At 46.4% G+C, this 27,034-nt stretch overlaps 1 protein-coding gene across 2 annotated transcripts in view; it reads right to left on the reverse strand.

Moving 5' to 3' along the window:
• LOC122557073 (diacylglycerol kinase eta) overlaps nt 1–27,034 on the reverse strand; it is a 223,800-nt gene that overhangs the window by 77,939 nt on the left and 118,827 nt on the right. For both annotated transcript variants that reach the window (XM_087992244.1, XM_043704350.2), the window contains exons 2-7: nt 14,000–14,110; nt 9,687–9,767; nt 7,370–7,474; nt 6,482–6,614; nt 5,169–5,275; nt 3,522–3,647 (exon numbers count right to left, since the gene is read on the reverse strand). In XM_087992244.1, the coding sequence (XP_087848370.1) occupies nt 3,522–3,647; nt 5,169–5,275; nt 6,482–6,614; nt 7,370–7,474; nt 9,687–9,767; nt 14,000–14,110 (663 nt within the window). The remainder of the gene's footprint in view (nt 1–3,521; nt 3,648–5,168; nt 5,276–6,481; nt 6,615–7,369; nt 7,475–9,686; nt 9,768–13,999; nt 14,111–27,034) is intronic.

A 27,034-nucleotide genomic window follows, 5' to 3' on the forward strand; every position in this document is an offset into this window, starting at 1 on the left:
GAGGGAGACTGAGAATCGTGGGAGGGGGGATATGAGGAGCAGAGGGAGACTGAGAATCGGGGGAGAGGGGGGTATGAGGGGCAGAGGGAAACTGGGAATCGGGGAGAGGGGTTATCAGGAGCTGAGGGAGACTGGGAATCGGGCGGGGTATGAGGAGCAGAGGGAAACTGGGAATCGGGGGATGGGGGTATCAGGAGCAGAGGGAGACTGGGAATCGGGGGAGGGGGTATCAGGAGCAGAGGGAGACTGGGAATTGGGGGAGAGGGGGTGTCAGGAAGAGAGGGAGACTGGGAATGGGGGAGCAGAGTATGAGGAGCAGAGGGAGACTGGGAAAAGGGGGAGACGGGGTATGAGGAGCAAAGGGAGACTGGGAACTGGGGGAGAGGAGGTATGAGGAGCAGAGGGAGACTGGGAATCGGGGAGGGGGTATCAGGAACAGAGGGAGACTGGGAAAAGTGGAAGACGGGGTATCATGAGCAGAGTGAAACTGGGAATTGGGGGAGAGGGGGTATCAGGAACAGACGGTGACTGGGAATCGGGGGAGAGGGGGTATCAGGAGCAGAGGGAGACCGGGAATCAGGGGAGGGGGGGTATGAGGAACAGAGGGAGACTGGGAAAAGGGGGAGAGGGGGATATGAGGAGCAGAGGGAGACTGGGAATCGGGTGGGGTATCAGGAGCAGAGGGAGACTGGGAATCGGGGGAGATGGGGGTATGAGGAGCAGAGGGAGACTGGGAATCGGATGGGGTATCAGGAGCAGAGGGAGACTGGGAAAAGGGGGAGAGGGCGTATCAGGAGCAGAGAGAGAATCAACACAGGCAGTAACACTAGTCATCACTAGAACCACAGCGCTGCTCTTGCATTAGAGAGAAATGTAGAGAGGGACAGAGAGAGAGAGATGGTTACGGGTGGTTTAACGTGAGGGTCACCATACCTCAAGGGTGAGGTCAAGAAGATGGGACCTTCAAGGTCACCTCAGCTGGTTCGGGAATTGAAGCCAAGCTGTTGGCGTCACTCTGTATTGCAAACCAGCCTGAGTTGGTTAGCATAGTAAACCCGTACTGAACACTTGCAGTGCCACACTTTCACTGTTAGCCTGGCTCACCGAATTATTTTCCACAAGTGAGAGTATTGCTTGACTTGTCTTTCTCATGTTGGAATCACAAAGTCAATTTTGTTTTAACTTATTTGTGGATTATGGTTGGCAAGGCCTGTATTTACAGCCTTTCTTTATACAACTGAGTTGCTTCACCAAATTATTTCTGAGGACAGTCAAGGTTCAAGTACATTGTTGGATGTAGAGTGAGACGCGGTCAGACCAGGCAAAAATGACAGTTTTCATTCCCCTAGGTTTATGAGTGAAGCAATTGGGTCTTAGAAAAATCTTGTATTTTTTGGGTCTCCATTACACCAGCCTTTTCAGTCCAGATTGAATTAATTAACCAGAATTAAATTCCCTGACTGCTGTGATGGGATTTGATCTCACATTTCCGGACCATTAGCCCAGGCTTGAGGGTGATTAGTTCAGTGACATAACCACAGTGCTACCATATTCACATAATTATAGCACTCCTACTGTTGCACAGACTGAGACCTGCTATCGCAGCACAGATTATGTATTCAACCCAGTCAGAGTTACAATTAAACCATTTCTTTTCTGAGTCACAGAGCAGCTGTCCCATTTCAAATCAATCCCTCCCAATTTGCTGACTCACTTTTCACAGATACAAGTGTGTGCATCGAGCTGATAGCTGTGCTGGCAATTTAGTGGATAATCTGTACCACACAGTGCATCACAAAGGCAATGTAGAGAGACAGAGGAACATCAGGACGGGTGAATGGTGGGTCCAGAAGAGAGGCCTCCGATTTAACTCCTCTTCATACAATTGGAAGCAAAATCAAACGGAACACAGGACTGATCATTTGATTGGTCATTTCTGAGTCAAAACAGGTGGGTCGAAGTCAAACTCCAGAAACTAGAGTCCCTGCATCACCATCACCATCACCACCACAGTACCCAGGCCCAACACTGACCCTTCCATTAACATGATTAAAAACAGCCTGTGTGCTCCTTATCTCATTATAGATCATGGGAGCTTGCGGCACATTACTTGACTTCATTAGGGATGCCCTGAGTGAAGATTTTCATTTTTACATGGGCAACTTAGTTCTGTTGACTCTAACTTACCCATTACTATCTGCTGCCCAGGGAAACAGAAATCTATCCCACTACAGGGAGTCATCCCTGGGGCAAATCACACTGTGTGGTACCCCCCTCCCCTGGGGCAAATCACACAGTGTGGTACCCCCCTCCCCGGGGCAAATCACACTGTGATACCCCCCCTCCTATGGGGCAAATCACACTGTGTGAGCCCCCACTGCCCTGGGCACATCACACTGTGTGGTACCCCCCCCTCCCCTGGGACAAATCACACTGTGTGGTACCCCCCTCCCCTGGGGCAAATCACATTGTGTGGTACCCCCCTCCCTGGGGCAAATCACATTGTGTGGTACCCCCCTCCCCTGGGGCAAATCACACTGTGTGGTACCCCCTCCCCTGGGGCAAATCAGACTGTGTGGTATCCCCCCTCCCCTGGGGCAAATCACACTGTGTGGTATCCCCCCTCCCCTGGGACAAATCACACAAGGGGTAACCCCTCCCCTGGGACAAATCTCACTGTGTGAGCCCCCTCCCCTGGGGCAAATCACACTGTTGGTACCCCCTCCCCTGGGACAAATCACACTGTGTGGTACCCCCCTCCCGTGGGGCAAATCACACTGTGTGGTACCCCCCTCCCGTGGGGCAAATCACACAGTGTGAGCCCCCTTCCCTGGGGCAAATCACAATGTATGGTACTCCCCCTCCCCGGGACAAATCATACTGTGTGGTACCCCCTCCCCTGGGGCAAATCACACTGTATGGTACTCCCCCCCCCCCTCCCCTGGGGCAAATCACACTGCATGGTACCCCCCCCCTCCCGGGGCAAATCACACTCTCTTGTACCCCCCCTCCCTGGGGCAAATCACAATGTGTGAGCCACCTCCCTTGGGCAAATCACACTGTGTGAGATTGCCCCTGCCCCTGCCCCTCCCTGGAAGCAAATCACAATGTTCAGGCATTCTGCCTCCACTCCAGGGCAAATCGACTGTACTTCCTGATCCTTACCCAATCCCACTCCTTTGGCCAGAACCCCCCAGCTCCAGCTCTAGCTCCCTGCTGACCAGCTCCCAGTCACCAATGCCCTTCTCATTGTTTACCCAATCATACGGTCGTTCTGCCCCGGTTGCTGCTGATAGGCTCACTGAGGAGAGAAGCAGTTTGGGATTGGCCGAACAACCCCTCGCAGATTCTGACCATCCCCTTGACTGGATGCCCCCATGAGGGACAAGATTGGGAGAAAATTCAACCCCTGCCCAAGATTGTACATTGCTATCTCCTTTTCTGTTTTAAAAGATCCTGTGTAACCGCGCCCTCCGTGATTGAAAATACCCGCTCAATCAACATCCCGAGGAAACTCTTACAATTGCTTTGCACCACAGGCACCTCCAGTCCTGCAGTCTCCGGACACTGCCACAGGTTTTATCACAGACAGCACATCGGGCACTGACGGGCAGGTTCCCCTCCAGCCACTGGTGAGGCATGGCAACCTGCAACAGAGCAGAGCTCGAGGTGAGTTCACCATCACAATGCTGTATCTGGCACCCACATGGTCTCCAAGCCCACCAATTCCTACTGTTTACATTAATGCAATGTTAACGCATCTTAATATGCATCAACATCAATCAAACCATCAGACACGCCCACACCTCATTGTGTTAGTGAGCAATTGTAAATAACAAGTGACAGAAATATCATCAGGCTTGTGATGGAAGCACAACACAGGGTTTAGAAGCAATTCTAGTGGAGCCCAATGCTCCAGACTCTCCACTCCCCATGCAAGTGTCTCATTGTAATTGGTGCTGGTGAAACCTCAGCCCCAGGTGCACACCGTCCTTAACATTTTCTGCTTTTGAAGTCCCATGTCACCTGGACGTTTCTACATTCTAAGAGGAGTTTGTCTCCTGATCCTTGACAGGTTCAGCCTCCAGCTGAGATATTGATCCCACCTCTCGAACAATAACTCGTTAGCTTGTATGGTCATGTCAGAGTTGGGAGAGGCAGGGGAAGTGAGCAACCATTGGGTGTTAACTCTCGGGGCATCAGTGGTCTCAGTAAGTAAATGGAACCTATCAGAGGAACTGTATGCAAATGATGTGATCTGCTTGATTTCAATGCTGTGAAAATCATAGTTTCCCTACAGTGTTGAAGCAAGCCATTCAGTCCACACTGACCTTCCAAAGAGGATCCCATCCAGACCCTTACTCTATCCCCATAACCCTGTATTTCACACGGCTAATCCACTTAACCTACACATCTTCAGACTGCAGGAGAGAACAAGAGCACCCGGAGGAAACCCACGCAGACAGGGGGAAGAACGTGCAAACTCCACAGCCAAGGCTGGAATTGAACTCAGGTTCCTGGCGCTGTGAGATAGCTGTGCTAACTACTGAGCCACTGTGCTGCCCCCTGTGAGGATGAAGGGAAAGGGAGTAGATACATTGATGAGCTAGATTAGATTAGATTAGATTACAGTGTGGAAACAGGCCCTTCGGCCCAACAAGTCCACACCGACCCGCCCAAGCGCAACCCACCCATACCCCTACATTTACCCCTTACCTAACACTACGGACAATTTAGCATGGCCAATTCACCTTACCTGCACATCTTTGGACTGTGGGAGGAAACCGGAGCACCCAGAGGAAACCCATGCAGACACAGGGAGAACGTGCAAACTCCACACAGTCAGTCGCCTGAGGCAGGAATTGAACCCAGGTCTCTGGCACTGTGAGGCAGCAGAGCTAACCACTGTGCCACCGTGCTGCCCTATCACCGTGCCGCTAGTGATGAGAAAGATTGAGAAAAGAATCTTCAGAGATCAATAAACAAAGAATAGAGAGAGCAAAGATCAAGGTGAGTGAGGGATCTCCAATCATGTGGGATGCATTCATTATTATCGAGTCATTTTTGTCAAAAATTGATTTTTAATTTAGAGATAATGAATGAATTTAATAAGCAGCCCTTTTTAAACTCAATTAATAGAACTCAATGGATGTCACCATTGTACTTACCCCATCCTCATTTTCAATGATATCACTTCCTACAGAGGCCAGTGTGGTCCATTTGCAGTTGTTGAACGCTCTAACAGCACATCGTTTGTGAGCTTTAAACTTACACACTGTCAATTTAAAAGCAAAGGTTCAGTGTGTTGTCTTTAGCAGCAGATCCACCACATACTCAGCCTAACAGTTCCCAGTTAAGAAAGCCATGGCTCAGAAACCCCACATACTCTGAGGCCATTTGATACGTCAGGCAGGATTAAACTGATTTGTACGCAGAATTACCAATCTGTATAGTACTCGCCATTACAAATAACCTTGATAGCCAACACTAACTCTACAACAACAACTGATCTTTATATAGTGCCTTCATATAGTGTAATGAAATGCTCCAAGCCACTTCAGAGGATCATTTTAATACACATTTTGACCCAAAGTTGCATAAAGTGATATTAAAGGAGATGGTCACCAGTCCATAGGCTGGTCAGGTTACCAACTGTGTTTGGAGTATATTATTGAAGACATCAACACAAGGCTTCCTGCCTCCAAAATAACTTAGACATTGCACCCCTACTTCATCATCTCCCAATTCCAACAACTCAACTTGACTACGATCAATATGGTCGCTGAAACTCCCAGAATCCTCTGTGCTGCAGAAACTGGTCGATCCTTGTTGCCAGAACGAACATATGGTCAGGTCATTTTGCAATCTGGGCGCATTGTGACCTTGCTGTTCTGCTTTAAGCCCAACCACAGTATCTTGCGGTCAATCACAGGAGTCCCCGTGAGATAAATCTTCAATTGCAGGAGGCTCCAAGCCAATCCTACATGCTGGACCAGACCCTGACTTGTACTGCATTAAAAAAAATGGTGCTACACCTAACCATGCCTTGTGATAAGATTATTGAAAAAATTGCCCATCTTCATTCTGACCCCAATTCTGCCGTCTCAGGTAAAGGATATAAGTTCTTCCATTCCTTTAAATGCTCATTCTGCTATCTCTCACTTTCTGGGGCTCCATTCACTCCAAGCTGCTTCCTGCTGTGAATTGTTCCCTCCATCCTATGATTGATACTGCTGAGGACTGAGCTGGCTGTTTTCCTGGTGAACTGTTTGGACATTCCCAGAATGTCACACTTAATGCTAACACAGTGTTTGGATGAAACATCCTGGCAACATAAGGTTGTGGAGCCAAAGTAAAATAACTTCCCAGGTAATTCCAGGTGTCAATTTTTTAAATATTTCCTCTCTACTGTTTTGTGATGTTGATGAGATAGTAATCAAGGCAATGAAGTCACTCAAGCTCACAGCAAGGACCCTCCTACCTTCACAAGAGAGCCCGTGAGAAGTCATTCCTGACAGGGCCTCCCGGCAGACATTGCAGAAGGTGGGGCGGGCGTGGGATGTCGTGTACCAGTTGTGCATCCCTGAGAAATGCTCCATGTTCAGCTGGCTGGCCTGAGGAAGACCCAATGACAAACGTGCTCAGTTTGAAGCTCAGAGGGAGGACGTCACATGCAGAGGTAAGACATGTGCTTTCAAACACCCAGCCATGGTCACCACACCCTGAGCGAGAAGCACCACTTAGTGCAGAGCATAGACACTCAGCATTTATGCATATGTCTCTAAATAGAAATGATCATCCATCCATCCACTCTCTTCCTTCCACTGCCTCTCCACTATCACGCACTCTACTTCAACATCAATTCCAGAATGCATTTAAACTCCATCCTATTATTAACTGACTCCCACACATCTAATCAGCTCTGTCGTTCTCTGTGCACTCTGATTGTCATTGACTCTATTCCGTACATTTAAACACATTTCCAGAGTCCATGTATGTGGTGCCCCATCTTAAATGTAAACACAGACACAAAAACACCATGCAGGCAGACAGACATACAGTTACATATCTAGGTACACATTCTCACACACACACACACACACGTCACATACACATGTCACAGACTCAGATTCACATGTGCACACAGGGGCACTCAGACACACCTACACTCACATACATGCACACAATCACATGCACAAACAAGAACACAGACACACAAACACATGTGGCTGTGTATATAAACCCTCACAGGCAGCCACAGCGTGGGAGAATGAACAGCAGATTGACAGTTAGGGTGCAATGTTCCAGGGATGGACCAGATGTCATTTCTGACAGAGTGTGAAAAGAACTGACACTTCTATTACCTTACCTCATAATTCTCAAGTTTTTGGACAGACTTCAGTGCAGTAATCCAATCCTCCATCTCTTTCCTATTCTCTGCACACAGGATTAATTTTCGGAAAGGCGTAATGATCTGTAAATAAAGCTTATTTTAGAATACAGAACCCTTTTTCTGATGGAGCCTATGTTTAGCCCGGGATGTCTCTATCTCAGTTTGAGCAGCAGTTAATTCTGAGATCTCAGGGTACAGACATTATGGCCAGTGCCATCTGAAAAGGCATAAGGGGAACCAACAAATGTCCAAACACAACAATGCTTCCTGCATATTAACGGTGTTTTCTACAATTTTCTTCCAAGCTACTTGCTAGGCACAGAAAACCGAGGAGACTGAATGTTGTTCTGCACTATAAAACAATCCACCATCTTTATAACTGGTAAAGAGTAGGTAATGAAGCAAGAATTGTAAAGGATAAAACCAGTAGTAAAACAATAAATTGTATACAAACTGCACTATCTTAGAGCCTTCCATATCTCAGGGAGCTGGAGGGAAGGAGACTGGAAACAGGTGAAGAACTTGGTAAAATGACTAAACCATGCACGTCTGAAAAGCTGAACTTCACTTGAATAGATATTTTCCAGTGCTGGGATTCCACATTGTACCTTTTCCTTTCCTAACTCAATGTGAAGGGACTACTTATCAGGAGATAAGGTTATTTCAGTCTCTACACAGCAAATTAAAGTCTATTAATGAGAGCCAGCGCTGTACCTACTGACTCAAAATGAAAATTACCCTGAACTCATGCCGCTGGTCAGAAGACTATACCATTGTCTGTGTCCATCAAGAATGAGAAGCTACTCTGGCAGCTCATCACTCAGCGGCTTATCACTGAGTCAAAGGGTGTACATTCAGGCCTCACTTCAGACACTTGAACATAGTCAAGGTTGACAATCGAGTGAGGTGCTGGGGCAGTGCTTCATTGTTAGCTGTGTCAGTGACATATTCAACAAGGTCCTGCCTACTATCTCAGATGAATGTCAGAGGCTTCCCGTCACTGTGAGAAAAGTGTAAAAGGGTTTTCCATGACACGCCAACTGTTTGTGAGTTTAACCTGAGTTTGTGAGTTTAACGCCTCAGACAAGAAGTGAGATCCAGAAGACAGTAAAGCTTTTATAGTGACCTCAGCCAGGACTGGAATTGAACCCATGTTGCTACCATCACTCTGCAGTTCAGTTCTCGCAGTGAACTGGTTAACTGACCTCCACCGCAGGGGAGCATGTTGACTCAGTGGTTAGCACTGCTGCCTCACAGCGCCAAAGACCCAGGTTCAATTCCAGCCTCGGGCTACTATCTGTGTGAAGTTTGCACCGTCTGCCTGGGGCTCTGGTTTCCTCCCACAGTCCAAAGACATGCAGGTCATGTGGATTGGCTATGCTAAATTGCCTGTGGTGTGCAGGCTGGGTGGGCGAGCCTTGGGAAATGTGGGGTCACAGGGATAGGTTGGGGAGTTGGATCTGGGTGTGATGCTGTTTGAAGGGTTGGTGTGGACTCAAATGGCCTCTTTGAGCACTGTACAAATTTTGTGATTTAGTCTTTGACCAACATCACCAAACGTTTGCATCACATTGCTTGCTTGTTGGTGTTGTATTTCCTATATGGCAATATTCTTCAAAAGGACTTCATTGCCTCTGAAGAGCTTTGAGGCATCCTGATATTGTGGGAGGTGCCACATCCACACATGTCTCCCTTGGTTTAATTTCCAGCCAGTCAATGATTAACCCTTTGGCGGGTGGGTGAAATTAGCTGCCCCCACCAGTGTCAACCAGACTGAAACCTTCTCATAATCTTTTGGTTGCTTCATTTGGGTGGATTGCTGGCTCAGGAGCTGATCGTGTGCAGAGACACAGCCTGTCCCTCATGGTAGAGTGCTTAGCAAGCCTGCTTCACGAGAAGGTACTGCCTGTAGTTGCTGACTCTAACTGTGGGTGATTAACTGGGGGTCACCATGAGTCACAGGGTGCCATCACATTGGACAATTTAATACCCACAATTATGAAAAACTTTGACTTCAACAGGAGCAGCCTTCCTATATCTTAGCGCACTCTCCAGCTCACAGTATTTGCGGAACAGTTTGACCCTCACTGTAGAGTAATTGCCAGAGACATAACACAGAGAGATTTATTTTGGCCACCATGAGATAACATCATGACTTTTAATTGAGAGAGGGTTACAGGAACTTCAACATAATTCCAGATTCAGAGAGAGGATTCTTTTGACACTATGGGAAAGACAGTACAGTGGTCACTGCTCAACAGAGAGACCAAATCAGGAAAAAGCAACGACTTACGGTAAAACTGTTGTTAATGTTTTTAGTGCTGGTCTCAGCAACACTGGCATTAGACAGGTCAACCTCATCGAATATTAAGGACTGGAATGAGAGAAACAAAACAAATCACAATCAGAGTACAGGTTGAACCAGGAGCAGGAATTTGGGTGCAGGTGAATAAGGCAGGCTAAATCAGAATACAGGCTAAATCAGGACATGGGTGACAATCAGAATATGGGCTACAGCTCAAACAGGAATCAGCAAATGTGCATGGGCTTGAGGTTAGGTGTGAGAGAATACTTTATATTGTACTTTGGGTAATTAGATCTGAAGTAGTGTGGATCAGAGGACCAACACTAAGGGAGTGCCACACTGTCAGAGGACCAACACTGAGTGAGTGCCACACTGTCAGAGGACCAACACTGAGGGAGTGCCACACTGTCAGAGGACCAACACTGAGGGAGTGCCACACTGTCAGAGGACCAACACTGAGGGAGTGCCGCACTGTTAGAGGACCAGCACTGAGGGAGTGCTGCACTGTCAGAGGACCAGCACTGAGGGAGTGCCACACTGTCAGAGGACCAGCACTGAGGGAGTGCTGCACTGTCAGAGGATCAGCACTGAGGGAGTGCCACACTGTCAGAGCGTCAGAACGCAGACTGTAATTTAATAAAGGCTAAATTAGAATACAGGCTACAACCAAACCAAAGCTACAATCAAAACACAAATTACAATCAGAATACAGCCTAAACAGCAATCAGCAAATGTGGGTGGGCTTGAGGTTCGGTGTGAAAGAGTACTTTATATTGTACTTTGGGTAACTGGGCAGTGGGTAGTCTCTGAACTTAAAGATTATGGGTTCATGCCCACTCCCAAGATTTAAACAAATAACCCAGACTGTCACGTCAGCGCTGAGGGAGTGCTGCACTGTCAGAGGGTCAGTGCTGAGGGAGTGCTGCACTGTCAGAGGGTCAGTGCTGAGGGGATGCTGCACTGTCAGAGGGTCAGTGCTGAGGGAATGCTGCACTGTCAGAGGGTCAGCGCTGAGGGAGTGCTGCAATGTCAGAGGGTCAGTGCTGAGGGAGTGCTGCACTGTCAGAGGGTCAGTGCTGAGAGAATGCTGCACTGCCAGAGGGTCAGTGCTGGGGGAGTGCTGCACTGTCAGAGGGTCAGTGCTGAGGGAATGCTGCACTGTCAGAGGGTCAGTGCTGAGGGAATGCCACACTGTGAGAGTCAGTACTGAGGGAGTGCTGCACTGTCAGAGGGTCAGTGCTGAGGGGGTGCCACACTGTCAGAAGGTCAGTACTGAGGGAATGCCACACTGAGAGAGGGTCAGTACTGAGGGAACACCTCACTGTTGGAGGGTCAGTGCTGAGACAGTGCTGCATTGTCAGATGGTCAGTACTAAGGGAGTGCCACACTGTCAGTGGATCAGTGCTGAGACAGTGCTGCATTGTCAGAGGATCAGTGCTGAGGGAGTGCTGCACTGTCAGAGGGTCAATGCTAAGGGAGTACTGCACTGTCAGAGGGTCAGTGCTGAGGGAGTGCTGCAATGTTAGAGGGTCAGTGCTGAGGGAATGCTGCACTGTCAGAGGGTCAGTGCTGACGGACTGCAACACTGACAGAGGGTCAGTACTGAGGGAATGCCTCACTGTCGGAGGGTCAGTACTGAGAGAACACCGCACTGTTGGAGGGTAAGTGCTGAGAGAGTGCTGCATTGTCAGAGGGTCAGTACTGAAGGAGTGCCACACTGTCAGAGGGTCAGTACTGAGGGAATGCCACACTGTGAAAGAGTCAGTACTGAGGGAGTGCTGCACTGTCAGAGGGTCAGTGCTGAGGGAGTACTGCACTGTCAGAGGGTCAGTGCTGAGGGAGTACTGCACTGTCAGAGGGTCAGTGCTGAGGGAGTACTGCACTGTCAGAGGGTCAGTACTGAGGGAGTGCCACACTGTCAGAGGGTCAGTACTGAGGGAGTGCTGCACTGTCAGAGGGTCAGTGCTGAGGGGGTGCCACACTGTCAGAAGGTCAGTACTGAGGGAATGCCACACTGTCAGAAGGTCAGTACTGAGGGAATGCCACACTGTCAGAGGATCAGTACTGAGGGAACACCTCACTGTTGGAGGGTCAGTGCTGAGAGAGTGCTGCATTGTCAGATGGTCAGTACTAAGGAAGTGCCACACTGTCAGTGGATCAGTGCTGAAAGAGTGCTGCACTGTCAGAGGGTCAGTGCTGAGGGAGTGCTGCACTGTTAGAGGGTCAGTACTGAGGGAATGCTGCAGTCTCAGCGGGTCAGTGCTGAGGGTGTGCTGCACTGTTAGAGGGTCGGTACTGAGAGAGTGCTGCGCTGTCAGAGGGTCAATACTGAGGGAGTGCTGCAGTGTCAGTGGGTCAGTGCTGAGGGAGTGCTGCGCTGTTAGAGGGTCAGTACTGAGAGAGTGCTGCACTGTCAGAGGGTCAGTACTGAGGGAGTGCTGCAGTGTCAGGGGGTCAGTGCTGAGGGAGTGCTGCACTGTTAGAGGGTCGGTACTGAGAGAGTGCTGCGCTGTCAGCGCGTCAGTGCTGAGGGAGTACTGCAGTGTCAGTGGATCAGTGCTGAGGGATTGCTGCACTGTTAGAGGGTCATTACTGAGAGAGTGCTGCACTATCAGAGGGTCAGTGCTGAGAGAGTGCTGCGCTGTCAGAGGCACTGTCTTTCAAACAAGGCATAAATCCTTCCCTTCCAACTCTACATAAAACTTCTCTATTCAACAAGAGTACAGGAGAAAGATGAGGGAAGATGGAAGAAACAAAAGCTAGATTTGGAACAGAGATGTAGGTTTTGGAGAGTGTACTCCTCGACATATCGATGTAACAGTTCTGGCTGATAGAGCTAGTATCGGGATTGATTCCTGGCAGAAAACATAGGAGCTAGAAAAGCAGCCACAGAATATCTTGGAATTGGATAAGCTTCATGGAAGTTCATGGACGTATGTCTCTTTGCTTTGCCCTGTGCTGGATACAGCGTGGTCTTCCTCAAGCAATCTAGCAGTGATGGCAGATCTTTCATTGTACCGCTATGTGATTCTTAGTCATCAGACAAACATGCTAGACAGTTTTCCCATCATTCCTGTTTCTGATGAAGGAATCAGAGAGAATCCTTAGGGCTAAAGGAATCAAAGGTATGGGGAGGAAGTAGGACTAGAATGCTGAGTTGGATGCTCAGCCTTGGTCGTGCTGATGGGGGATCAGGCTTGAAAGGCCAAATAGCCTCTTCCTACCGCTATTTATGTCTCTGTAATAAACATACAGAACTTTTAAATCCAAATGAACCCACGAATCATCTTTAATGATATGACTTTCAATTTGTTGACAGAAGACAGTTTTAATTCTGTGGAGACTCCATGACAGTCTTATAAGATTGACAATTGTTACATCCTGTCACCTGGACTGTTTAAAACGGATAATTTCCTAAAAGAGGTCATGGAAAATTAGATGCTCCTGCTCTGTTCCTGACTGACACGTCACCCAAACAGGCTGTGTTGCCTTCAGCTGTCTACCTGTGAAGGAGGCGTGGCAACCTCCTGCAAACGAATGTGTATGTGTCTGTTGTAGACCCAGGTACATGACCGAGTCTGAAATAATCTTGCTGCAAGTGTTTGCAAAGTTCATGTTTAGGTGCTGACACTTGGACCTACTGGAATTGCCATGTGTTGAATTGTTAGGATAGTCATGTCAAAAGTTTGAGCATCAAGAATTTGAACTATCAGGAATTGCATTGGAATTTCCTGGATTGGAATTGTCAGGAATGACACTGGATTGAATTTATCCAGATTGGAATTGTCAGGATTGCTACTGGATTGGAATTGTCTGGGTTGGAATTGTCAGGAATGGTATTGGTATGGAATTATCAGGATTTGAATTGTTCAGGTTGGAATTGTCAGGAGTGGTATATGATTGGAATTGTCTGGAGTTGAATTATCAGGAATGATATTATTAGGATTGCCATTATCCTTAATGACCCAAGCAGCATTCCTGCTCAGTCACCACCAGAGTACAGTATCCACCCCACTGCTGATTATGTATTGCTGCTGAGTTATGTCTGTGTTAGCAAATTCATGATACCATTCAAGATGATTAATCATTTGCAAGGTGATTTGAGATAATTATGTTGATAGAATGTAATGCTAATGCCCCCCATATTATTGTTACAGTGAGGATTGGTTAGCAGCAGTCCTAAGTGTTAGTGATTTTTTTGAGTCTAGGGTGAGATTCCTTATCAATTCATTGGAAAATGATGAGCAACACGCCTTGCTTCAGTTGACAAGCGTGAACAGTGTCAGCCCTGATTGCTTTACCTTTGAATCCTTGGCCCAGTATAGAGTTCGTCCTCTGAGCTTAAAGTATCTTTTCTTCCACCTCTGGAATGAGCTGGTCTGCTTCAGTAACAAGCCTTCATTAATGCTTTTCTGTTAAAAGAAATTGGAATAAGGTTCATGAGTAATTTTAAAAGAAAAGCTGTGATATGATATGGACTACGATAGCATTTGCAGAGCGAGTCTTTACTCTGTTGGTTAAAAATGGATTAAATGAGTCTAATCCTTTGTAATGCTGTGAATGAAGGTGGGCAGAGGGTATGTTATTTGTTGCTTGTCATTCTATTTGCATATAAACAATATATCTCAAAAACTAGTGAACAAATTTCTACAAAAGTTAATACATAGATAGGGTAAGAGCCAAAGATGAGTTGATTAGTTTCTGCTACAGGTGCAGATCCAAATTGACATCTCGGACTTTTCAAATAGTCCATTAACTTGGGGAAGGGGCGAGTTGCTTTGTTTATAAGAATGCTCAGTATTGTTGAATGGAAAAAAAAAAGCAGTTCTGACATTTCAGCTGAGCAAACCTTCATCAGGACGGTTTGTCTGAGAGGTTGTGAGTGTCCCACTTTCTCCGCTTTCTCCTTTTAGCACCTTAGTGATCAAAGACAGATCATCTATTGCTCCTTTCTTTGACAAAACTAGTCCTCTTCCACAGGAACTGTAAAACATGGTGTTATGTTCAATCCACATCACCCCCTCCTCTTCTGCCCCCCCTCCCAACCTCACAGTTTTGTTTCATATCCACGGAAGTGCCATTTGCCAACACCTATGAACATGAGACATCGCCCTCACCCCAAATCACAAACAGATACAGTTGGAGGCTTCAGAAAATTCCATGCAGCAAATCTCACACACTCTCAGCATATAGCAAGAAAGTTTTGAGATGTATTAAACTGAATGCGGTATGTCATATCCACCACAATGTCCCCTTTCCATCCTCTCTGAAAATTGGAATGGTTCTGAATGTCTTGGATCAGTTATTAGAGAGTGGAAGGAGAGAGGGAAGGAAGACCAGCTGTTGATGAGACTCTCCAACATCTTCTCCATGTATTGGTTGGTTTGACTTATGATTCAGGATTCTGAATTTATCCTCTGAATGTCTCTCAATGTTGGTTTATCATCACTATTCATCAGTACCTATCAACACTGACAGACTCCTCATCCACAGTGGTGTTAAACACTTGCAGGGCATGTATAGACCAATAGAAAACAAAGCCCATTCACCCAATTGCTATCCCATCAAACACTCCAGGGCAGGTACAGCATGGGGTTGAATACAGAAGTAAAGTTGCTTCTACACTTTCCCCATCAAACACTACCAGTACAGGTACAGTGCAGGGATATATAAAGGGTAAATTTCCTTCCTGAATGTCCCAGTTAAATACAGCCAGGGATCCATATCTAGCCCTGTGCTGTAGCTGTCCCAGGAGTGTATGATGGGACTCTCTAGAGGGAGTTTTACTTTCTATCTAACCTGTGCTTCACCAGTCATGGGATATGACAGTGTAGAGGGTATTTTACTGTATATCTGACTCCATGCTGTACCTGGCCTGGGAGCATTTGATGTGACAATGTAGAGGATGCTATATTGTATTTCTTTTAGATACAAATCTCCCTCTAATCTTTGAAAATTGACAGGAAAGTTCCATCGACGCCATCTTCATCAGACACTCTTGGGACACAGACAGTGCAGGGGTTAAATCCAGTGTAAAACTTGCTGTACTCTTGTAAACTAAAAAGTACACAGAAAGTAAAGTTGTCTTGGCACCGTCCCAATCAAACAGTTCCAGGATAGGGAAAGTCCAGGCTTAAATCCAGAACAAAGCTTGCTCTACTCTTTTAAATGAGATGTAAACAGAAAGTCAAGTTCCCTCGACACCATCCCCATCAAACACTCCTGGGACATGGTCAATATAGGGTTAACTCCACATGAAAGCTCACCCTTCCCTTTTAAACTGCAAGTAGACCTCCCTTGACATTGTTCCACTATACACTCGCAGGATAGGCACAGCACAAGGTTAGATACAGTGTAAAACTTCCTTTACACTGCCCCATGAAACACTCCCAAGACAGCTACTGCACTGGATTCAATACGGAATAATGCTCTCTGTACACTGTACCCATCAAACACTTGCAGGACAGGTTCAGAACAGGGTTAGATACAAAGGAAAGCTCTCTCTATTCTTAAACTGAAAGCAAAGCTCTCTCAACTCTTAAACAAAAAGTAGAGCTTGCCCTACTATTTTAAACTAATTAAATCTCACTCTACTCTTTTACTTTTTTTGTGAAAGTAAAGTTCACCCTGCTCTTTCTAATCTGAGAGGAAGTCTTCTTCCATATTGTCGCCATCAAACACATCTAGGAAAGGGATAGCTCAATTTTACATACACTGTCAAACACTCTCAACACCTCCTTTTCAAATACGCCCAAAGCAGGAACAGCAAGATGTGAGATCCAGAGTAATGCTCCTGGAGTGATCTTAACAAGGTCAGGGTGGTGAACCTCATAGAATATGAGTTCCTAATTGGGGTTGTTAATCTAGTCTAATCAGGGAGCCCTGACTAAAAAGTAGAAACAAGGAATGTCAGACATGCTGTTCACTCTGAGAGCTAGCTCTGAGGGAACTGGATCAGTGTCAAGGGCTCTTGGTGTGCAAATAAAGAGTGATATTTATTCTAACTCCTTGAAAACCGCATTAGGGTATTGGAACTGGATGAACTTCGGATCATTCAGGAGGCAGAGGGAGTATTACAGAAGATTTGCAGGGAGGTAGTCTCAGCTCGGGTACAGGGAAAAGATAGATAGGTTACGGAAAGGGAACAGGCAGACAGTGCAGGGATCCCCTGTGGCCATTCCCCTCAATAATAAGTATACCGTTTTGGACACTGTTGGGTGGGGAACCTACCAGTGAAAGCCACAGTGGTCGGGTCTCAGGCACTGTGCCTGGCTCTGTGGCTCAGGAGGGAAGTGGGGAGAACAGAAAAGTGCTACTAGTAGGAGACTGAATAGTTAGAGGAACAGACTGGAGGAGATTCTGTGGTCGTGAATGGGACTCCCAGAAGGTATGTTGCTTCCCAGATTCCAGGGTCCAGGATGTCTCTGATTGAGTCTACAAGATTCTGAGGGGGAACAGTGAGCAGCCAGAAGTCGTGGTGCACATTGGCACCAATGACATAGCCAGGAAAAGGGATGATCTAAAACATCATTTCAGGGAGTTAGGTTGGAAGCTAAAAAGCAGGATGAGCAGAGTAGTAATCTCAGGATTACTACTGGTGCCACATGCTGGTGAGATGAGGAACAGGGAGCAAGTGCAGCTAAACATGTGGCTACAGGGCTGGTGCAGGAAGGAGGGCTTCAGACATGTAAGTCATTGGGGTACTTTCTGGGGAAGGTGGGACCTGTCCATGAAGGACGGGTTGCATTTAAACAGGAGGGGCACCAAATCCTGGGTGGGAGATTTGCTAGAGCACTTCAGGAGATTTAAACCCATTTGGCAAGGGGATGGGAACCAGAGCTACAGATCAGAGGAGAGAGTAGTTGTTGAACGGGCAGAAATAGAATGCAGAGAGTCTGTAGAGAAGGATACACAGTTGATAGGGCAAAGGGATGGGTTAAAGTGTGTCTGTTTCAATGCAAGGAATGAGTTGCTGGAAAAGCGCAGCAGGTCAGGCAGCATCCAAGGAACAGGAGCCTTATGCCCGAAACGTCGATTCTCCTGTTCCTTGGATGCTGCCTGACCTGCTGTGCTTTTCCAGCAACACATTTTCAGCTCTGATCTCTAGCATCTGCAGTTCTCATTTTCTCCTCAATGCAAGGAATGTCAGGAATAAGAGTAATGAACTTAGAGCATTGATCAGTATTGGAATTATGATATAGTGGCCATAATGGAGTCATGGATTTGATAGGAATGGTTTCTGAATGTTCTAGGGTTTGGATCTTTTAAAAAAAACACGGAGGGGGGTAAAAGAGGAGGGGGAGTAGCATTGTTAATTAGGGAGTGGATCACAGCTACAGAAAAGGAGGTTGATGAGGAGGGTTTGTCTACTGAGTCAGTATGGGTTGAAGTCAGTAACAGGAAAGGAGCAGTCACTTTATTGGGTGTTTTCTATAGAGCCCCCAATAACAGCAGAGCAATGGAAGAACAGATTGGACAGCAGAGCTTAGAAAGGTGTGGATGTAACAGAGTTGTTGTTATGGGTGACTTCAACTTCCCCAATATTAATTGGAACCTCCTTCGTACAGATGGCCTGAATGGAGTCGACTTTGTCAGGTGTGTCCAGCAGGGATTCCTGACTCAATATGTAGATAAGCCGACTAGGCGGGGGGCCATGTTGGATTTGGTGCTCGGCAATGAGCCAGGTCGGGTGTCAGATTTCTCAGTGGGAGAACATTTCAGTGACAGTGACCACAACTGCCTCACCTTTACCATAGCCATGGAGATGAATAGGAACAGACAGTATGGGAAGGTATTTAATTAGTTAGGCGAAATTATACTGCTATTAGACAGGAGCTGTGGAGTATAAATTGGGAACAGTTGTTCTATGGGAAAGGCACAACAGAAATGTGGAGGTTGTTTAAGGGGGACCTGTTGCGAGTGTTGGATAACTTTGTCCCACAGAGACAGGCAAGGAATAGTAAGGTGAAGGAGCCTTGTTGACAAGAGCAGAGGAGCTTCTCATCAAGAGGAAGAAGGAAGCTTACTTGAGGTTGAGGAAGCAAGGCTCTGGCACAGCTTTATAGGATTACAGGGTAGCTACGAAAGAACTCAAAAATGGACTGAGGAGAGCTAGGAGGGGGCATGAGAAAGCCTTGGTGGGAAGGATTAGGGAAAAGCCAAAGGCATTGTACACTTACATGAGGAATAAAAGAATGATCAGAGAGAGGGTAGGGCCAATCAGGGGTAGTGGAGGGAACTTGTGCCTGGAGTCTGAAGAGGTAAGGAGGCCTTAAAATGAGTTTTTTTGCTTCAGTATTCACTAGACAGAGGGACCTTGTTGATAGTGAGAACACCATGGACCAGGTTAATAGGCTTGAACAGATTGATATTAAAGATGTGGATGTACTGGAAATCCTGGGAAGCATCAAGACAGATGAGCCCCCACGGCTGGACCAGATATATCCAAGGTTACTCCAGGAAGTGAGCAATCAGATTGCCGCACCTCTGGCGATGATCTTTGCATCCTCATTCTCTACGGGAGTAGTCCTGGATGATTGGAGGGAGGCGAATGTTGTTCCTCTGTTCAAGAAAGGGAATAGGGAAATCCCTGGGAATTACAGTCCAGTCAGTCTTAGGTCTGTGGTAAGCAAGGTTCTGGAAAGGATTCTGAGAGATAGGATTGAAGACTGTTTGGAAAAACAAAGTTTGATTAAAGATAGTCAGCATGGCTTTGTGAGAGGCAGGTCATACCTCACAAGCCTTATTGAGTTCTTTGAGGATATGACTAGACAAGTTGATGAAGGTTAAAACAATAACTGCAGATGCTGGAAACCAGATTTTGGATTAGTGGTGCTGGAAGAACACAGCAGTTCAGGCAGCATCTTGAAGGGCTTTTGCCCGAAACGTCGATTTTGCTACTCCTCGGATGCTGCCTGAACTGCTGTGCTCTTCCAGCACCACTAATCTAAAGGTTGATGCAGGTTGAGTGGTGAATGTGGTGTAAATGGATTTCAGTAAAGATTGCCCACAGTAGGCTCATTCAGAATGTTAGGAGGTATGGGATACAGGGAAATTTGACTGTCTGGATACAGAATTGGCTGGCTGAAAGATGACAGTGAGTGGTGACAGATGGAAAGTACTCCGCCTGGTGGTCGGTGATGGGTGGTGTTCCTCACGGATCTGTTCTTGGGCCTCTGCTCTTTGTAGTTTTTATAAATGACTTGGATGAAGAAGTGGAGGGGTGGGTTGGTAAGTTTGCCGATGACACAAAGGTCGATGGTGTTGTAGATTGTGCCGAGGGCTGTTGCAGGCTACAACAAGACATTGACAGGATGCAGAGCTGGGCTGAAAAGTAACAGATGGTGTTCAACCTGGATAACTGCGAAGTGATTCATTTTGGAAGGTCACATCTGTATGGTGAATACAGGGTTAAAGACAGAATTCGTGGCAGTGTAAAGGAACAGTGGGATCTTGGGGTCCACAAATTTCCCACCCACAGTGATAGGGTTGTTAAGAAGGAGTATAGTGTTTTGACTTTCATTAACAGGGAGATTGAGTTTAAGAGCCACAAGGTTTGCTGCAGCTCTATAAAACCCTGGTTAGACTATATTCGGATTAGTGTCCAGTTCTGGTCACCTTATTATAGGAAGGATGTAGATGCTTTAGAGAGGGTGAAGGAGATTTACCAGGATGCTGCCTGGATTGGAGGGCTTGTCTTATGAAGAGAGGTTGAGTGAGCTAGGGCTTTTCACACTGGAGAGAAGAAGGAAGAGAGGTGACTTGATAGAGGTGTACAAGGGAATGAGAGGCATATATAGATAGACAAAGACTTTTCCCCAGGGCACACCTTAACATTATGTCACGAGGGGTCATAATGTTAAGGTGATTGGAGGAAGGTTGAGGGGAAATGTCAGAGGAAGGTTCTTGATGCAGAGAGTGGTGGGTGTGTGGAATGCCGTCCCAGCAGTGGCAATATAGTCAGAGACATTAGGGACCTTTAAGTGACTGCTGGATGGATGGCAGTAAATTGAGGGGTGTGTAGGTTAGGTTGATCTTAGATTAAGATAAATACTCGACGCAACATCGTGGGCTGAAGAGCCTGTACTGTGCTGTACTGTTTTATGTTCTATGATACCAGCCTCTGTGAAGTTATTTCAGTGGCGATGAGAGTGGGATTAATTATGTAACTATGCAAAAGCACCTAATAGCTGAAGTCCAACTGGACTTCAAACCGGCACTATAACTGGTTTTGTCGTTAGAAAATGCAGCAACTGGGACATATGAGTTACAGGGTATGCCGATGGACGTGGACATCACTGAGCCTGGGAACACCACTTGAATGAAGGCAATCACAGAGCCTCACTTAAGACCTATCCTGAGCAGACAGACTCCAGGTCAGTCCAAGCAAAACCCCATAACAAAGCTAAGCCTTGACCAAGTGGTTAAAATTTTCTTTAGGATCTAGGTTAGCAAGCCATTGCGGTTGCTACCAATATGTGGATTTGAGACAACAAAGGAGTCCCTCTAAACCCAAATGGAGTAAGAGAACTCATAGGCTGGTATCCAGGAGAGTGCACACCCTGGAATGTCCACCTGTTTGGAACAGTCTAATTGCTTAGCAACATCCAAATCTGAACCAATCAAAATAAACATCTGGTTAAATGGTTACCCAGTTCTAATGGTGGTCAGAACTGGAGCAGGCGTTTACCTATACCGGGGAACCATTACACATTAAAGGGACGCCTGCAGTTCCAGTCTCTTCTGAGAAGCAGCTGGTTCAGTTACCACTGATTGTAGTAAAAGGCTTACATCCAAGCTTTGATGGGGTGGCATTAGGTGAGAAAGATTGACCTTGATTGCCTCAACATTTTTCGATTAGCAAATGGCTGCCTGAGTGATGTCCTAATTAAATACCCAAAAGGTTTTCAGGAAGGTCTGGGGTCTATCAAAGGAGCCAAGGCCACCTGACATGTTAACCAGCAAGCAATTCCGTGATTCTGCAAGGCCTGCCCAGTGCCAATTGCCTCACGGGCTAAAGGAGAGGCAGAAATCAGGAGGCTGGAAAACGAGGGAATCATCAAACCAATACCCAGTTTGTGGAATGGACAGCCCCCAGTCATACTGATTGTGAAGCCTGAAGGGTAGGTTCACCTTGGTGGGGTTTTCAAACAAACGGTGAACTGATTCTCACAGCCTGGATAAATACCCAGTCCCTCACAGAGGAATTATATAAAAACCTGGCAGGGAGGTTGTCCTTCTTGAAGCTGGACATGAGCCATATGTATTTGCAATTGTGGTTAGATGAGGATTCCCAGAAGTATGCTGCAATAAATACCCTAAGGGTTTTTAACAATACACGAGACTGCGATGGGATATTATCAGCCCATGCAAATTTTGAGTGGTCAATGGGTAACATTTTACAGCATCTTTCTCAGGTCGCCATTTATCTAAATGACGGGCCAATAACAGACAAGACCAATGAAGAGCATTTACAAAGTTTGGACGTGATCCTTAAACATGTCTCCCAGGTGGGCGTATGCCTTAGAAGGGAAAAATGTGTGTTCCAGACACCCCGAGTGACCTCCTTGGGTTACAGAGTGAACAAGACTGGGTGACACTCATTGGAAGATAAAGTGAAGGTGATCAAAGGTGCCCGGTTCCCACACCTGTATTGGAGCTTCGGTCTTTCCTTGGGCTGGTGAATTATTACAGAACGTTCGTACATAACCTGGCCTCCGTTCTGGCAGTTTTGCATCAACTCTTAGAAAAGGGTCAGCCTTGGAAATAGTTACGTCGCCACACTGTAGCTTTCACAGAAGTGAAGAAACAGATATTATCCTCTTAGGTGTTAACACACTACATCCCAAACAAGATCTGGTATTAAGATGCAACGCCTCTCTGTATAGGATCATCAGTGGCCCAATAGAGAGGAACATCCAACAGCATAGGCAGCCAGGACATTGGCAAATGCAGAATGTAAATATGTCCAGTTAGAGAAGAAAGGTTAGGCAGTCATATTTGGAGTCAGGAAGTTCCACCAATACCTTTATGGACATAAATTTGTGAAAGTAACAGACCACAAACCCTTGCTAGATCTACTTAAAGAGGACAAGGCAGTGCCACCATAGCTTCATGTGGAAATCAGCAGCGGGCTCTAATACTAAGTGCGTATAATTACAAGTTGGAACACTGACCGGGAGACCAAATAGCAAATGCAGATGCATTGAGCCTCCTCCCCCTGGTAGATATATCACCGGTGGTGCAGCCACTGGAAGAGTTCATATTGGCTATAACTTGACTGGTCACACTTCCAGTCACAGCTGACAATATTAGACTTCGGACACAGAACGTTCCAGAGCTGGCAAAACCGAAACAGGTGATGATACAGGAATCCAAAGGGCCATTACAATCAGAGTTGAAATCTTTACAGACCTGGAGAAACCAGATCACAGAAAGGGATGGGATACTATTGATGGGGAGCAAGAGTGATTGTCCTCAGCAAAGTCCGCTGCCAGATACTTGCTAAACTCAATCAGGGTCAACCAGAGGTTTCCAAACTGAAAATGTTGGCCCACTGCTGAATTCTACCTGAAGCTATGTTGGCTAGCCAGGATTGGAGGAGAAAGTGAGGTCTGCAGATGCTGGAGATCAAAGTTGAAACTTTATTGCTGGAACAGCACAGCAGGTCAGGCAGCATCCAGGGAACAGGAGATTCGACGTTTCGGGCACAGGCCCTTCTTCAGGATTGGATGCTGACATAGCCATATTGGTGAGGCACTGTCCAGAGTGCCAAAATGGACAAAAAATTACCACCAGCAGCTCCCATAAACCCTGGACTCGATTACACATTAACTATGCAGATCCTTTCATAGAACGAATGTTCTTAGTCATTGTGAATGCCCACTCAAAGTGGTTGGACATGCATAGAGTTCATTCATCAGGGGACGTTGGTAGAAAAACTGCATGCAATTGGGGAACTCAGGGAATTGTTGGTCACAGATAATGGGCCATTGTTTACCAGCAGGGATTTGAGTACTTTAAAGTTGAATGGCATTTGACATATAGGGACAGCTCCACACCATCCATCATCCAATGGTCTGGCAGAAAGACCAGTCCAAACTTTGAAGGCAGGCTTAAAGAGACAGCCCACAACCTCACTAGATACCAAACTGTCCCGGTTCCTGTTTGATTATTCGGACCATCTCTCATGTAGCTACAGGGATGGCTCCAGCAGAGTTGCCAATGGGAAGAAGACTCCACACCTGATTAAAATGATCTCCCCAGTTCTGAGGGAGGAGAGTGCCAGTGCCCAAAACAAGACTGCATTAAGTAAGAGAGACAGTTTGGCAAAGTTTAGTGTAGGAATCAGGGGAATGGCCCTGCGTGGGTAACAGGTATGGCCAACACAAGGTCAGGTCTAGTGATGCATAAAGGTCAGGTAGATGTGACAGTTCTGAACAAGCATGTGAACCACATGAAAACTACAAACTCACAAAGAGTGCAGGAACAAAGTATGCCCACCTCCTTGACACCCTTTCCAACTGTTCCGGCACCTGTGGGTTCTCCCTCTTTGTCAAGCAAGAAAGGAACCTCAGAATCTGAGAAGGACATGGCGGGTGTCACCGCTTCAATTCCTTAGCCGCCTGAATAGGAGAATGAACTTCTTTCGAGAAGTTGGCCATATCAGAAACAGAGTTGGAGGAACCCTACCCGGTACCTGGAAGAGCTAAACAAAAGGAACCAGCCAATGTCCTCAGACTCGGAGGGGGAGGGATGAAGTGATTGTGACAAGGTCATCCAGGTGAACCTCATAGAATAGGAGTTCTCTGATTGGGGTCTTAACCTCAGTCAGCCATAGTCCTGGCTAACAGATAACAACAGGAGTGTCAGAGATTCTGTTCACTCTGAGAGCTGGCTCTGAGGGAGCTGGATCAGTGTCAAGGACTCTCCACCTGTAAATAAAGGGTGACTTGGCGATGGATACCGGCTTCTGTGGAGTTTCTCAACTCCCTCCACAAGTAAAGCTCCCTCGACACTGTCCCCATCAAGCAGCCCCCCAGGTACAGAACAGGATTAGATATGGAGTGAAACACAGAGGTTTTAATGTAAAACTTCTAGTCTGTACCATTAAGTTGTTTTAGTGTGAGTGTATTATGGACTTTAATTCCATTAGGTCCATTATGTCTCTCCTCTTTTTCGCATAGTTTCTCAACATTGGATTCTCCATGTGGCATTACCAATTGGATATCACTTGGACTAATTTTGTGGGGAAGACTTTCAATCATTTAAGTTGGAAACATTTCCAACCGCAGTTTACCTTGAACTGCTCCAGGCAACTCAAAGCTAAGTCTTACACTTTACCAGCCCAAGTGAGTTTGAAGCCAAGATCCGAACAGCACCACCCAAACTGCTTTCATGTCCCTCTTCTTCAAATGTAAACAAATTAAAGGTAGACTCTACTTAAAGAAGCAGCATGCTATAATTTTGGCCTAGGATTTTCAAAAGGAAACTGCGGGGGTGCAAACCATTTCTATTTTACGTGAACAGAATCTATTTTTTGCAGCGGCTAAGTTATAATTTTAAAGCATAAAAATAGGCCAATGTGACGCTACACGAAAGGAATGATGGGATTGGCAAAGCAAAATGGCTGCCTGCAGTACTTGTGGCAGGTCAGTTGATGAACCAGATTTTCTTTGCTCTTTTCCTGAAGCTGCTACCTCAGGTACAGGACAGAGCTTTCAACATGTGGCAAAATCTAACTTTGGGTATCCACATTTATCAAAATAACAGTGAACAAGTTTAAAAGTAGCTCTCCCAAAAGGAATAATGTCTGCTGTTATATCATCAACCACCGATTGGATTTTCTTTTAGCAAGACAATGTTGAACAGAGGATCTATAAGCTTAAGCACATGTACCAACACACTCAAGAACAGCTTCCTCGCTGCCATTATTAGACTTCTGAATGGACCTCCCAAATTTTAAATTTAATTATAATCTTGCTTTTTGTGCACCCTCTCTGCAGCCATAACTTTGTATGCTTTGCTCTGTTCTGTTACCCTAATACACTTTGTGTGGTATGATCTGCCTGCACTACAGGCAAAACAAAAGTTTTCACTGTACCTAGCTACAGAAATCAAACAGAAAAAAACCGTACTTGCAGTTGCTCAATATTAGAAAGACTACCAATGGGCCATGCAGGGAAACATTTCACAATGAGAGGGAGAGTCTTGGCATAGAGGTTGCCCCAGCAACACTGAAAAAAGGGCAAAATATTTCCAACTGATGAGTGGCTTGGAGGGGAAATTGTGGGGGGAGTGGTTGTTCCCATGTATGTGCTGCCTTTGTCCTTCTAGATGGAAGTGGTCATGGGTTTGGAAGGTGCTGTCAGAGGAGTCTTGGTGAACACAATGCTTCTTGCCCATGATGCTGCCACTGTGTGAGGGTGGTGGCTAGAGTGAATGTGGGTGGTGAGTGGGTGCTCAGCAAGCTGAAGAGGGCTGGTCCGTGAATCGGAAATGGCCCCTGTGTAGCTCAGGGTGGCAAATACTCAGAGGTTCAGTTCAAGTCATTAAACCTGAGACTGAAATGTTGGTCAAATGTAAGATTTTTCGATGTACTTTGGGGGCAGACGAGGTTTTCAGTGCTCACCTGGCTTCAATCACTGACAGGAAGCTACGGTTAAGGCAAATGGTCAGATTGGTGGGTGCCCTGAAATCTTCCTCCGGACCAGCCCTCTGTCCCGTCCCACAATGAGGTCCCCTCATCATCCACACAAAATAAATGTGACTGAATGTGTACACATGGTGCAGCTACTGTTACTGAGCCAGTGTAAATAAAGACTTCATATCTCCTATCGGTCTGTCAGAGGCTGCTGAGGATAAGCTAAGTGCTGGGATTGAGCTGTCGGGATATTTTAATTGTGCTTGTTTACGTTGGTATAGTATAAATATACAGCAGACTGAATTGTTACCTGACCATAATGAACTCCTCTGTAAACACAGATGTGAAGCGTCTGCTGTAAAAATAGCAGCTATGTCTAAAAATAGATGTGAGATCCAGGCTAGTGTTTACTTCAGAACCAGCCCTCACTCTGACATACAATGTCAGGCTGTAGCCTTTCTTCCTGCACACACTCCCTCTGATCAACAGCCCAACCCTGCAGCCCTCCTGCACATCTTCCACTTTCATTCTATTTTTAAACCCTGCAATCACTCAGCTGCCTTACCATTTACACAATGTATTCTCCAGAGATGATCACAGCAAGTGGGAATCTACTCACTTTAATCTTAAACACGGTGCTCAGGGCAAGGGCAGGCGTACTCAAGACAAACCTTGCATTTGATTGGCATCTCCT

Source organism: Chiloscyllium plagiosum, unplaced genomic scaffold (assembly GCF_037043375.1).
Source record: "Chiloscyllium plagiosum isolate Xiang-an unplaced genomic scaffold, Cpla_swu_hap1 HiC_scaffold_11, whole genome shotgun sequence".
Taxonomy (NCBI): domain Eukaryota; kingdom Metazoa; phylum Chordata; class Chondrichthyes; order Orectolobiformes; family Hemiscylliidae; genus Chiloscyllium; species Chiloscyllium plagiosum.